This window comes from Phalaenopsis equestris, unplaced genomic scaffold (assembly GCF_001263595.1).
Source record: "Phalaenopsis equestris unplaced genomic scaffold, ASM126359v1 Scaffold000224, whole genome shotgun sequence".
NCBI classification, from domain to species: Eukaryota; Viridiplantae; Streptophyta; class Magnoliopsida; order Asparagales; family Orchidaceae; genus Phalaenopsis; species Phalaenopsis equestris.
In genome coordinates, this window is record NW_018164666.1 from 5788437 (window position 1) to 5800964 (window position 12528).

General features: G+C 36.4%; 2 protein-coding genes across 2 annotated transcripts; both read left to right on the forward strand.

Annotated features, from left to right (window-relative positions):
• Positions 1-4508: 4508 nt before the first annotated feature.
• On the forward strand, positions 4509-7300 carry LOC110023518 (caffeoyl-CoA O-methyltransferase 1). Its single transcript, XM_020722983.1, has 4 exons — positions 4509-4714; positions 5377-5456; positions 5582-5726; positions 6780-7300. Exons 1-4 carry the CDS (start codon positions 4595-4597, stop codon positions 7203-7205), a joined length of 771 nt encoding a protein of 256 aa, XP_020578642.1. The 5' UTR covers positions 4509-4594; the 3' UTR covers positions 7206-7300.
• A 4015-nt stretch (positions 7301-11315) lies between these two features.
• On the forward strand, positions 11316-12122 carry LOC110023422 (40S ribosomal protein S16). The gene has a single exon (XM_020722834.1). It carries the CDS (start codon positions 11442-11444, stop codon positions 11880-11882), a length of 441 nt encoding a protein of 146 aa, XP_020578493.1. The 5' UTR covers positions 11316-11441; the 3' UTR covers positions 11883-12122.
• The last annotated feature ends 406 nt before the right edge of the window (positions 12123-12528 follow it).

Genomic DNA, 12528 nt, shown 5'->3' on the forward strand with positions numbered 1-12528 from the left:
TTTACCTGAGATATAAATTTAGTTTATTTTTTATAGATCCTTCTCAAGACTCTCAAGTCTCATCCATCCCTCTCTATGATAAAATGTTTTTATTGAGTTGTATGCACACACGAACAATATGAGACCCTACGTCTCAAAAGGATTCAACAATATATATATAAATTTAAATAAGTACCACACAATTTTTATGGATTTACATAGCTAACACCTAAAGTTTGATATTTACGTGTTATAAATATATGCATAAAAATAAGTATTTGTCTTTCAAAAAATTAATAAAAGCAATATTTTTATGTGATATTAAAAATTTGGTTGTGATGAATGTAAAATTAATAAGAACAAAAGAATTGTGTGACATGTATGTAATTGTCTAATATATAAATATTGATTTTAAATAAGTAAATAAATAAAAATTTTAGCTAAGCTAACATAGCCATCACCACCAACCGATGTGGGTCCCCCTACCGACTTACCCACCAACTATTGGCATGTTTGACTCTCCGCTTCAATTTCCATGGATAACCTAACCAAACGAACAGGTCACTAGAGACAGGAAATGGCTTCCTCCAGCGGTCCAACCTCTTTTTTTGGATTATTCTTTATAATTATTTTTTTACTTTTAATCAGCAGCAGTTTCAGGGAAAAAAAATATTAAATATACATAGAAAATTAATATTATTTTTAAAGATATATTTAAAATTTTGAGATTTATTCATCATTTTTTGACGTGATATTCAGAATAAACTTTTTTCTAAATATTTTGCTAGCAAAATAATGAAAGTGTCAGCCAGATAATAATGTTAATAATAATAATAATTATTATTATTATTACTCTTATTATGTATGTAAGCTATTTTTGGTTCGATAGAATTAACATACATTAAATAAATAATGTTATGCAAAGTAATTCAGCTTAATAAATAAAAGGAAGATTGTCTTGAGAATAATTTAATTAAATTCCTATATGAATTTAATAAAAATATTAGTTTTTCTGGAACTTATATCGAAGCGCTTCTGATTTTTAGATCTTGTATATTAATAAGAATAACTATCATTACATTCGTGTAAAGGGAATATGAAGTCAGCCTAGTATTGAAGTTCAAATGTATGAAGAAAGGGACTAATTTCAGTTCCAATCGATATATATATATATATATATAAAGGAATGACCAAAGACTATTATACGAGCCATATAATATTTGCGTTCGTCTTTTGCTATTTAAATTGATATATACTAATCATCAACTATAATAGAATCATTGACTGAAAAAGTGTTAGAATTATTAAGTTTTACTCTAACCAAATAGCCAAATTTTCAATAAGTTAATATTTGATTGGTAAGCCTTTCATGTAGGCTGAATGTGATGGTGCAAATGAGAAATACACTGAAACCACTGCAACGTAGTCATTCCGTAGGGGCAGGCTGAAGATTGTGTTGTAGGTCAGCGACGAATCCACCGCTAGGAAATCCTCCATATAGGTGGAGTGCTACTCACATTTTCCCCCAATAACTGCTAGACCAATAATTCACAATCCTTCCTTTCTCTTATTTGAAAACCAATACAGTGTATCAGGTGGTACAGTCACTCAGTCGTTCTTGAGTCCAATCTTGTCAAATATTGACTTGAACAAAATGTTCACGGAGCTGTTGATGTCGACTAAGATGTTGTTGATTTGGTTGTCACCTATCATCATCATAACAATGATCATTCCCCTTGAAGAGCAAATCCACACTGGTGAAGGTGATTGGTGGGTGAGTGTTGCGCTTTGTAGTGAAAGCGGTTGAGCACATTTCTCTTGGCAGAAGCCTCTTTTGGCTGGTTCGTTAGGACAACTCTCCAACTCCTTCAAATATAGCTAGTACTATCTCAGAAATGCGGATAACATTCACTCGGATTGGCTCATTCGAGATTTCTTCTATTGGAGCCTTCCATTGTCTCTGAGTCACTACTCCCGGTGCCACAAATTTCTTAAGTTTTTCGGCTATTATCAATTCCTCGACCAGACTTCGGAGGTGTTTACATTCCTCTGTGTCATGACCATGGTTTTTGTGGTAGGCACATTACTTCTTGGGGTCCTAGAGGAAAGCTTTGGCTCTCATTGGTAGTGTCTTATTGAAGTACTCCTCATCTAACTTGAAGGCCTAAATTAGCTTTGCTATTAAGACACTCAACGTTGTTGCCTTTAGGGTCTCATGATCATTCATCGACCGTTCTTGATAGCAAGCTGGCCATTGGTCATAGTAACAAGCCTAACCTCCTTGATTGTCGTTCCTATTGACCCCACTTTTGTCTCGGTGTTGTTGATGATCTTCATATCATGCTTGATAGGAAGGAAACGAGTCTTCTCTCAGTCTCTGTCTATGGTCTCTTGGGGCCATCTTATGGATACTATAGGTTGCTAATTCTTTCACGGGGAAAGCAGGGGTGGGCTTGTACTCGTCAGTTGAACTATGATTGTTGGCCAACTCCAACAATTCAACTAAAGTTTTTAGTCGCTGAAGACCGAAAGCCTAATAGAAGGGTCCCTTCGTCAACCTCTGAGCTAAGGTGTTGTGTGCGTTGCGATTTACATATCTTACACTTCCAACATCTTCTTTTAGAAATGAGTGATAAAAAAGCGAAGGCTCTCATTTTGTACATGCCTAATCTGCAGTAAAGCTTGAGACCTTTTCTATAGTTTTTTGGGCAGCGGTGACTGCGCTATAAACATTCTTTTGAAGTCGGTGAAAGAGATGATCACTCTCACATGTAGCTCGTTAAACCACCCGATGGTTGAGCCCCTCAGCGCAGTGAAGAATAGTAGACACTTTAGTGCATCAATAATCCTTAGCAAACATATGACTAACTCGAACGATGCTAAATGGTCGGTTGAATCAGTCCGACCATTATATAACACCAATGATGGGATTTTAAATTTTATGGGGGCTCATTCACAAAAATTTGCAAAGCGAACACATTCTCTGGCTAATGAGGAAGCTTAGTACAGTTGAATTGTTGTTTATCAATCTGCGTAGATCCATCACTATCTTGATGTTGTGTGTCTTTTATTTTTCTGGGGCTCGAGTCACATTTGACCATTGTGAGCTAGTGCTTCATCCCGACGATTATCCTCTCCACCTCTAGCTATTACTTCTCTAATGGCTTATAACTTCCGACCAATTATTTGGTCCTTCAAATCTTGTATTTGTTGTTGTACAAATTTTCTTGTGACTTCATGTCTGTGGTGACTCTGTAGTGGTATTATTCTTTTGCTTCTGCTCCTCATCTTGTTATTGACATGCTCTGCGCTCACTGCACCTTTTAGAATGTTGAATCTGAATCTTTTCGAGAGTCACACCCAAGGAATAACGAGTAAAATAGGGGGGAGAGAGGGAGAGAGAGAGAGAGAGAGAGAGAGAGAGAGAGAGAGAGAGAGAGAGAGAGAGAGAGAGAGAGAGAGAGAGAGAGAGAGAGAGAGAGAGAGCACAATAAAAAAAAATTAAATGAGCAAGTAACTTTTTATTCAATGAAGTGATCTTTTATTTATAGACAAATATGGTACAATATGTGAAGTTGCATTTATGCCCTTGCATAAGTGGAGTTGTTCAAGTTATTCTAGGTATTAGGTTCATGTGAGCTCAGGACCCAGTTGCTCTCTTGCTTGGCCGATTAGGCTTGATAGGACTTCGACAATCTTTGTCGGTGGGTTGGATTTGGTAGAAGCTTGTGGTTGGCATTTCTTCTACTGGCCGGGAGCCAGTAGGGCTGTTCTGATTGGCTAACATTTATCGATCAGTTGACATTGTCTGGCTGTCGGCCCTTAATCCTCTTTGAAGGATTTCCTGTCAACAGAGCAAAGCTATGATGTCCGTGCATATGGTGAATAACTGTAGTCGGACATGTGCACGCCATTAGATGAAGAGGTTCTAGGAGATGGCTGCTAGTCGTCGTCGGCATAGTCACAGGATCAGAGGGATTGATTCCTTCCTCAAATTTGGGCTTTATGTTCGGATCATCCTTTATCTTCTTTCAGGGTGAGTCATTCGGTTAATATCACACATCCATCTTTATAAGAGTTGACTTTGAGTTTGATTATTCTGATCGGGCCTGGGCTTCGCGGATCTTCTGCTAGTGGATGGTGCACTCTTTAATCACATTTTTATGTCCCGGGTCATTGCTGCATATTTTTTGTGTAGAGTATTTAATTCTCAATGACCAGCGAGTCGATTCATTTATGGCTCGGTTCATTCCATGACAATCAATCCGTCCAACTCACATTAATCAATACGTTCGAATTGTGTGGTTGGTGAGCGGGCCCCATACACTTGAACCGGCACCAGCATCCACTAAAAAGATGCAAAAAAATAAAAAATAAAAAATAAAATAAAAAACCGCTCACCAACCCCTACTTTCCTCCCAGCACGTAAAACGCAAAATATCTAGGGACCCACACCAACCTTCCACGCTACTTGTCTGCAGTGCGACCATTTACCTCCACCTAACAAAAGCGCTTATCTATATATCATCGCCCTCTTTTTCCTTCCCCCAATCAGCAATCCTCCGCTCGTCTACAGAGAGAACAGAGGGAAAAGAAAGGAAAGAAGAAGGCAGCCATGGCAACCGCCGCCGCCGACCAGGTCCAAACTCCGGCCGAGACTCAGAACGGAGAGCAGAAGACGAGGCATCAAGAGGTCGGCCATAAGAGTCTTCTTCAAAGCGATGCTCTGTATCAGGTACACCCACAAACCTAAAACAGGACATCATATAAACCAAATAAATCCCTCAATATCTCAGGCCGTGTTTGGCTGGGCAATTTATTTGGCGCGGTGGCGTTTTGAAAATGGACCTGCCTGTTCGGGCAAGCTGCGTTTTGACAGCTTTTGCATTTTCAAAAAAAAGCTAAAAACAGCATTTTTGCACTACAACTATCAGGTGCATTGACAATTTTCTGTCTGCGGTATGAATTAAAAAAAAAAAATTATAATAATCACCGCACCTAACTTATCAACAAATTATTCAATAAACTACAACAACCTCAAATAGACATTTAGTTTTACTTTAATAAGCTACAACAACATTTATTAGATCTCACATACTGTTCGACGCTCTGAAATTATTTTTTCATTTTTTTGCATCGTGATTAAAATCCTATAAATAAAATGCTACCAAATACAGTTTTAGCTAGTTTTTATTTTTATGAATTTCTATTGAAGATGTAAGTTCTTTTCAGTTGTATATGTTAACCCATACAAATTAGGTAAACAGAGTCCCTCTAAACTCAAATTTGTTAATACAATTCATTCAATAATATATCATTAAATTAAATATATTATTATTGATAAAAAAATATAATTAGACTTCTAAATTTCTAATATTATCACTTAAATATATGCAGTATATTTTGGAGACAAGTGTCTACCCCCGCGAGCCAGAGTGCATGAAAGAGCTCCGCGAGATCACAGCCAAGCATCCATGGTTAGCTATCTCTTCTTTCTTGGATCACAAAACAAATAAACGAATCAATATATAAATATACTGATTTTTAGGATTAATGAATATAATTTATGTTAATTTGGGTATTTATGTTTTGGTGGGTGAAGGAATATTATGACGACATCAGCGGATGAGGGGCAGTTTTTGAGCATGATTGTAAAGCTTATGAATGCGAAGAAAACAATGGAGATTGGAGTGTACACGGGCTACTCCCTCCTTGCTACCGCCCTCGCCCTCCCCGAGGATGGCAAGGTATCAATTTCTTACTCTTTTTTTTTTTATTTCGCTTAAAAAGATTTTAACAGATAGGCTGTGAATTTAGCTTGAGGATCAATCGTTCGAAAATCAATTCAAATTTTAGCTCGGATCTAAATGTATGAGCCTAAATGTTGGATATATTTTTTTAGATTTGATTTTGAGTCATATATGAATCGGAATTGAACTGACTCGAGATTGGCTCAATGTAATTTTGGTTTATAAAAATTATATATATAATAGAACAAATTTTGAGCTTGAATAAATCCAAATAATTCAATTTGAGCTAATGTGTTTCGATTTCGAGCAAATTTGGATTCATTTTGAGCAGGAACGATTTTATGTATTTCAATTTGAGCCAACTCATTTCGATTTCCACTCGGATCGAGTTCAGTTCAATTTAAAGCTGAACTGGCTCAAAATTGAATATAACGAGTCACAAGTCAATTTCAAGCCACACTTAATCCATTCGAGCTTATTTCAAGCCAACTCCAACTCTACTTTGCTCAAAATCAGATCGCTAACAGCCCTATTTATAGGCTACACAAATTAAATTATTTCCAATACTTTAATTATATTTAATTAAAAATTTTACAATTAGTCTCTCCCTACCTACAATAGCATTGAGTTTTTAGGCCCCTACACACATTCAATGCTTATTTTTTAAATTAATTAATTAATCCAATTAAAAGAAAATCACAAACATATCTTCAACTTAATATTCAAAAAATCAAGCGAAAAAAACAACCATCATCAGCTCATAATTTTCATAGATTGGATCTCCTACAAATGTATTTCAAACTATTATCTTTAATTAAAAATATAAAGAATTTAGATACACAACACTCAACTCTTATGAATTTATCTATCTCATATTCAAACTTTCATTTTTACACATTAAATATTCAAATTACATTTTTCACCACTCTTCAATGCTAAAATTCACATTTTTTTATCACAATTCTAATTTTATAAATTTGAGTTTAAAAAATAATTTGTTGCTGAAAATGTAATTTCCGAATTGCTAAATGAAAGATATGAACTCCACAGATCCTGGCAATGGACATAAACCGCGAGAACTACGAACTCGGCCTCCCCGTGATTCAGAAGGCCGGCGTGGCTCACAAGATCGACTTCCGCGAAGGTCCCGCCCTCCCCATGCTCGACGAGCTCCTCAATGATCCGATCAACCACTCCTCCTTCGACTTCGTCTTCGTCGACGCCGACAAGGATAATTACCTCAACTACCACAGCCGCCTCATCGACCTCGTCCGGCCCGGCGGCCTCATCGGCTACGACAACACCCTCTGGAATGGTACCGTCGCCGTGCCGGCCGACACCCCCATGCGCAAGTATATCAGATACTACCGCGATTTCGTTCTCGAGCTCAACAAGGCGTTGGCCGCCGATCAGCGGGTGGAGATCTGTCAACTTCCGGTGGGGGATGGTGTTACTCTCTGCCGCCGGGTGAGCTGAAGGAGCTATGCGGTGTTGGTTGGTTTATGCTTTGTTTTCTGTGGTTGTGTTATGGTGTCTTTGGATTTCATGTGATTTATGCGTCTTTGTTGAAATGTTTGTTTTCTGTGATTGAAGAAGTAAAGCGATCGATCTTATCTTGCGTTTTTAGTTCTTATTGATAAACGATCGGAAGTTTTCTGAAAAATTTCATTTGAAATATGTGAATTTTTGTTGAAACTCTTAAAGTTCCATTCAAGATTTCACAGAGACTTATCAGATCATGTCTGCAGTTCTCAGACCAATTGGAAGGGAAATTATTAGAACTGATCAGTTGTCAACATTTGCATTGCATTTTATTTTAATTTTTTGGCGTTTTTTTGGAAGCAGAATGCACATGGTAAGATTCGAAGCTATACTAGGCGAAGTTATTTATCATTAATTTTCAAATTCATTGAAATTTCTAATGGTGTTGGAGAAGCAACCATTGTTACCTTAGGAGATTAAATTAAGGTAATCAGGTATATATTTGGTTTACTTATATATACCTATTGAATCCTAATTTTCAACTAATTTATCATAATTTTTAAGCAATGAATGGTCTAATTGTTTGGAACTATGCCTAGCTAATTCATTGAAATTAATCAGTGCAATCAGAATCAAAGGCTGAGTGATGTGCTATAACTCAAACATTAAGAACATGCAATGGAACTCAAAAATATTGTCTTATCTTACCTCACTACAGGAATTAAATATATTTGTGTCGGTTATATCGGACGCAAATCGAAAGTAAATCTGACAATATTTAAAGGTTATCGTTGGATTTGCATCTGATTTATGTCCAATTTTGTCCAACATTGAATTTGGTGTTGTTAATATTAATTCCGTCAATTTTGCGTGGAAATATTTTAACGCAAATTATTTGTGTTGGTTTTTTACGTCGTATCAGTGTCAGATTTGTTTATTCGAAAAATTTTAACGCACTGATTCCCCGATATTTTCCTCCTGGTATGGCTTTGAGAAGCTCGGGAAATCAGTGCGGGACCACGTGAGAGCTCGGTCTTGAAGGCTATGCCCTTTGCTCCAAGGCCATAAACCCTCCCATTCTTCTTCCCCATCGCTTGGGTCTAGAGCTCGTACTAGGATTGAGCTGTGGAAGACTGACTACCGTTGCTGCTGGTAAAAGTCTGGGCCTTAAGGGCCTTTCGCACACAGTGTTTAATTGACATTTTCAACAGTTAAAATCTAAAATAAGCTTTTAATTTAAATTTATTAAATTACAACAACTCGTCGGGAATACTCCGAGACCCACTGCGCAGCCCTCGGGCGTCGATGAGTTCGGACACACACCTCTGTAATGGGGGAGCACGACTCAAACCTTGGCTTATGTAGCGTACAAAATTGGTTAGCGCAACAAAATTATTCTGTATATTAATTTAAAATTTAAATATTTTAAAAAAATTTGCCAGTCTTTTGTAGTGCTCTGATAGGTGACTAATCTGACAATAAGGAGCGCAGCTCCCCTGGCCCCCTCCGTTGCTCAGTTTGCCCAATTCATCTGCCTCTTCCTCTCATAATTAGGAGAGGCTCGGGCTGCGGTCAACTGACCCTAGAGCCCCTCATCGATCTAGGCAGACTCCAACGGGCTGCCGTGAACATGTCTCTAAACGATTTATCAAGCAATTGTCGTGAAAACCAACAGTTTAAGCTGCTGGTTATATTACCATCGCCTAATCGACAGAGAATCGACATGTTTCACTTTGTTATAAATCGACAAGCAGTCCCACTTATCGACAATTACCTTGTCGGTTATGATTCTAACACAATCTGACGCATAACCTACGAATCTTATTGCAACATTAAAATGACACATGCTACAATTTACCAATATTTCACTCGTCTGTTATCGCTGACGGTTTGCTCGTCGATAATCAGAAACCAACAACAACCGATAGTTAGCACGTGATTACTAATTTACCGAAATGGACGATCATAATTTATTGGAAAACCGTCGATAAATAAAAGCCATCAAAATGGCCGTCAATTTTCAATTCAGTGACAAACATTTTTGCTACCGCCTATAAACAGTTGGTACCCCATCAAAAAATAATGATCGATGGTTTATTTGGTATTAACCGACTAAACGTGACCGTTGGAAATTGGCTAAATTCAGGTAGTCTTCTCTTAATTAAGAAATTCTTGCAGACATAGTAAAAATTAACATCAGGGATTGCTTTGCTATAAAATACAATTGGAGCGTTATATGGCAATGTTGATAACATTTTTGAATAAAACGATTATGCACATACTATGGCAAACTACATGACACAAAGTTGCTCTTCATTTGAACTTCTGATGGAAGTGGAAAGCACTATCAACTATTATATGAAGTGTGTCCGATGTGTCTATCATGACAAAAAGATTACCTTGGATGAGATCATGATGAGCATTGCATAATCTTCCGGAAGAAAGAAATAATGTTGTCATTATGTTTGTATAAGGCAAGTTTGGTATTCCATCATTGTTGCAAGCTACATATTAATGGAAGCTAAATGAGTATTATTTCATTTTTATATGGTGAAAGGTAATGCAATCAATATTGCCTTGAATAATATTTTATTATCATCATATATGAAACATAATGCAAATATTATGATAATAAGACGATGGTACACAGGAGCAAGGTAAGCATCATTAATGAGTGACATTAAAATTGTCATTGTAAGCGACACATCTAATATCAAACAGTTATGAATATTGGAGCAAGATGATTGTTCCCAGTGACGAGACACATTTAAGCCACTGGATGATGATTCATGGAAGGATGATAAATATTGTCTAGTTTTCAAGTATCAATAGTGCTACAATTATGGGGCTTATAGAATCCCAAGAGTGTAGTGTTTAATTCACTGATTCCTGCATAAGTTAGCAAGAACCACAAGAAGTATGCTAATTTTCTTAATCATAGCGAAATAGCTAGAATATAGTTCTTTTTATGGACTCTGAAGCTTGTTTGCCCCGTGCATAATTTTTTTTTTTGTTATTGATAAGGAGTTATTGAAATCAAACTCTCATTTATTAAAATTTAACTAGATTTTGAGTTTACCACTTTGGTAAGACTCAAACTAGGCTATTATGATAAAGGAGGTTTGGGGATGATAAGTGATATTAATATCCTTCAATGATGTCTTAAATCAATGATATGATATAATATACTATATTTAATAATTTAGAAGTACCTTAGTGATGATATACCAAAAATTTGATATATTGAAATTGCGGATTCGTCTAATTTGTTTTCGAGTTAAATTTATTTGACTCTTTCGTATTTGAGAATATTCACATAATTAGATGAAATTGTAGTCATTGTGAATATAAATCAGTTCGCAAAATTTAGAAAGTTTTTTTTTGGGATATATATATATATAAGCATTTTCATTCATAGCAAAGGTAATGGATATGTAAGAAATGAAGTTTATTTGTTATATAAGTATTTATATATATAACAGATAAACTTCATTTCTTACATATCAATTACCTTTGCTATGAATGAAAATGCTTATTACACTTTTTTTAAGTTAAAATAGTGACATTTTTTATGTTATATGAAAGATTTGAGCGGTTTAAATGTAAAAAAAAAAAAAGGTGCCAGATTTGTATGTACATATGAATTTGGTGGTATGCAGTGAAATGTGTCACATTATTTTTTTTTACAGTTGTGCTTTACAATTTTACACTATTTAAAGAAATTTCTTTATTGATCGGTAAAAAATTATAACGTACTATCAAAATTTTTTAAGAAAATTACATTAGGAGTTCTGATACAAAACTGTATAAGGACTCCAATCACAATATGTCACGTGTACGATCCGATAGTGCAATACATTAAACTGTTAAGCTTTTTATATTCAACAGGGTCGTACCGTACATGTGACAAATTGTAATTAGAATCTTGATGCAATTTTTCTTTAGATTTCCTAATGTAATCTATTTTTTTTCCAAAATTTATGCTACCGCAATATCCTTTCCAGGCTAGCTTGAGGATTCAATCCTTTGTAAATCTTCATTGGGCTTTCAATTTGATTGAGCCTTTAGGCCTGAACTAAAAAAAAATTGGCTGAATAGAAAGCCCAATGGACAAGGAACAGTTTTCTCAAAAACCCTAGCTTAATTCTCTTAAATCTGCACTCCCACGCCGCCCGACTTCACCTATTCCCTTCCTCTACGCCTTCTTCCATCTTTTTTTCTGCGGCAGCTATGGCGACGAACGGTGCAGCGAATTCTGTTCAATGCTTCGGACGCAAGAAGACAGCGGTCGCTGTTACTCATTGCAAGGCCGGCAAGGGCTTGATCAAGGTTAATGGCGTCCCGATTGAGCTCGTCAAACCAGAGATTCTCCGTTACAAAGTCTTCGAGCCGATCCTTCTCGCCGGCCTAGAGCGCTTCCGCGGCGTTGACATGCGCATCCGCGTTCGCGGCGGTGGTAAGACTTCTCAGATTTACGCCATTCGCCAGAGCATAGCCAAAGCTCTTGTCGCTTATTACCAGAAGTACGTGGACGAACACTCCAAGAAGGAGGTCAAGGACATCTTCATTAGGTATGATCGTACACTCCTAGTGGCTGATCCTCGCCGCTGCGAGCCGAAGAAGTTTGGTGGACGCGGCGCTCGTGCGAGGTTCCAGAAATCTTACCGTTAGATCTACAGTTTGGAGCCTCTTCCAACTTTGTTTATTTTTAAATGGGGATTACGCTGGAGGTTTGGAGCGTTTTTGAATGAACTCTCTTAGCGCAACTTTGTTTCAGTAAAGGAAAACTTATTTTAATTCGTCTGCTTGATGCTGCTTTTGCTGCCAGTTTGCCTTATTTTATCATGCCATGGATGTTTATATTATGATATTTGAGATTGGATGAAAGGGCTACATGACTAATTATATTTTTTTCCAAATTTGTTCAATGATTTTGCTTTATCTTTTCTTAAAATCCTTCTGTGTTGATCTCCACTCCTGCCATTATTTTTTGTGTGAAAATTGCTTTGAGCGTGCCGTTGCTTGTGTTCGGTTCCTTCTTTAGAGAACAAGTTAAATGGTTTTCTGCGATGATGGCATTTATTTCTCTAACAATCCTATTAATTTAGCGCATCGAACTTCTTTATTATCTTAATATTGTTGGTTTAATTATAACTTTTTTTAAACGAGCATTACAAATATTGACTATTTTGATTTTCTTTTTAGAAAGGTTGGTTTGGGAATGTTGAATCAAGCTTTGCTTCCTTTGGGCGTTTTTTTTTTGAAGTTTTGTAGTCATTTATTAAATTTGTGTTTATCTAAGGTTTTCTTTATGCTC

Coding starts and splice junctions, on each gene's coding strand:
- LOC110023518 (XM_020722983.1), top strand. CDS start 4,595: ATGGCAACCGCCGCCGCCGACCAGGTCCAAACTCCGGCCGAGACTCAG. Junction 5,457..5,581: donor ATCACAGCCAAGCATCCATG/GTTAGCTATCTC, acceptor TGGTGGGTGAAG/GAATATTATGACGACATCAG. Junction 5,727..6,779: donor CCCTCCCCGAGGATGGCAAG/GTATCAATTTCT, acceptor TGAACTCCACAG/ATCCTGGCAATGGACATAAA.
- LOC110023422 (XM_020722834.1), top strand. CDS start 11,442: ATGGCGACGAACGGTGCAGCGAATTCTGTTCAATGCTTCGGACGCAAG.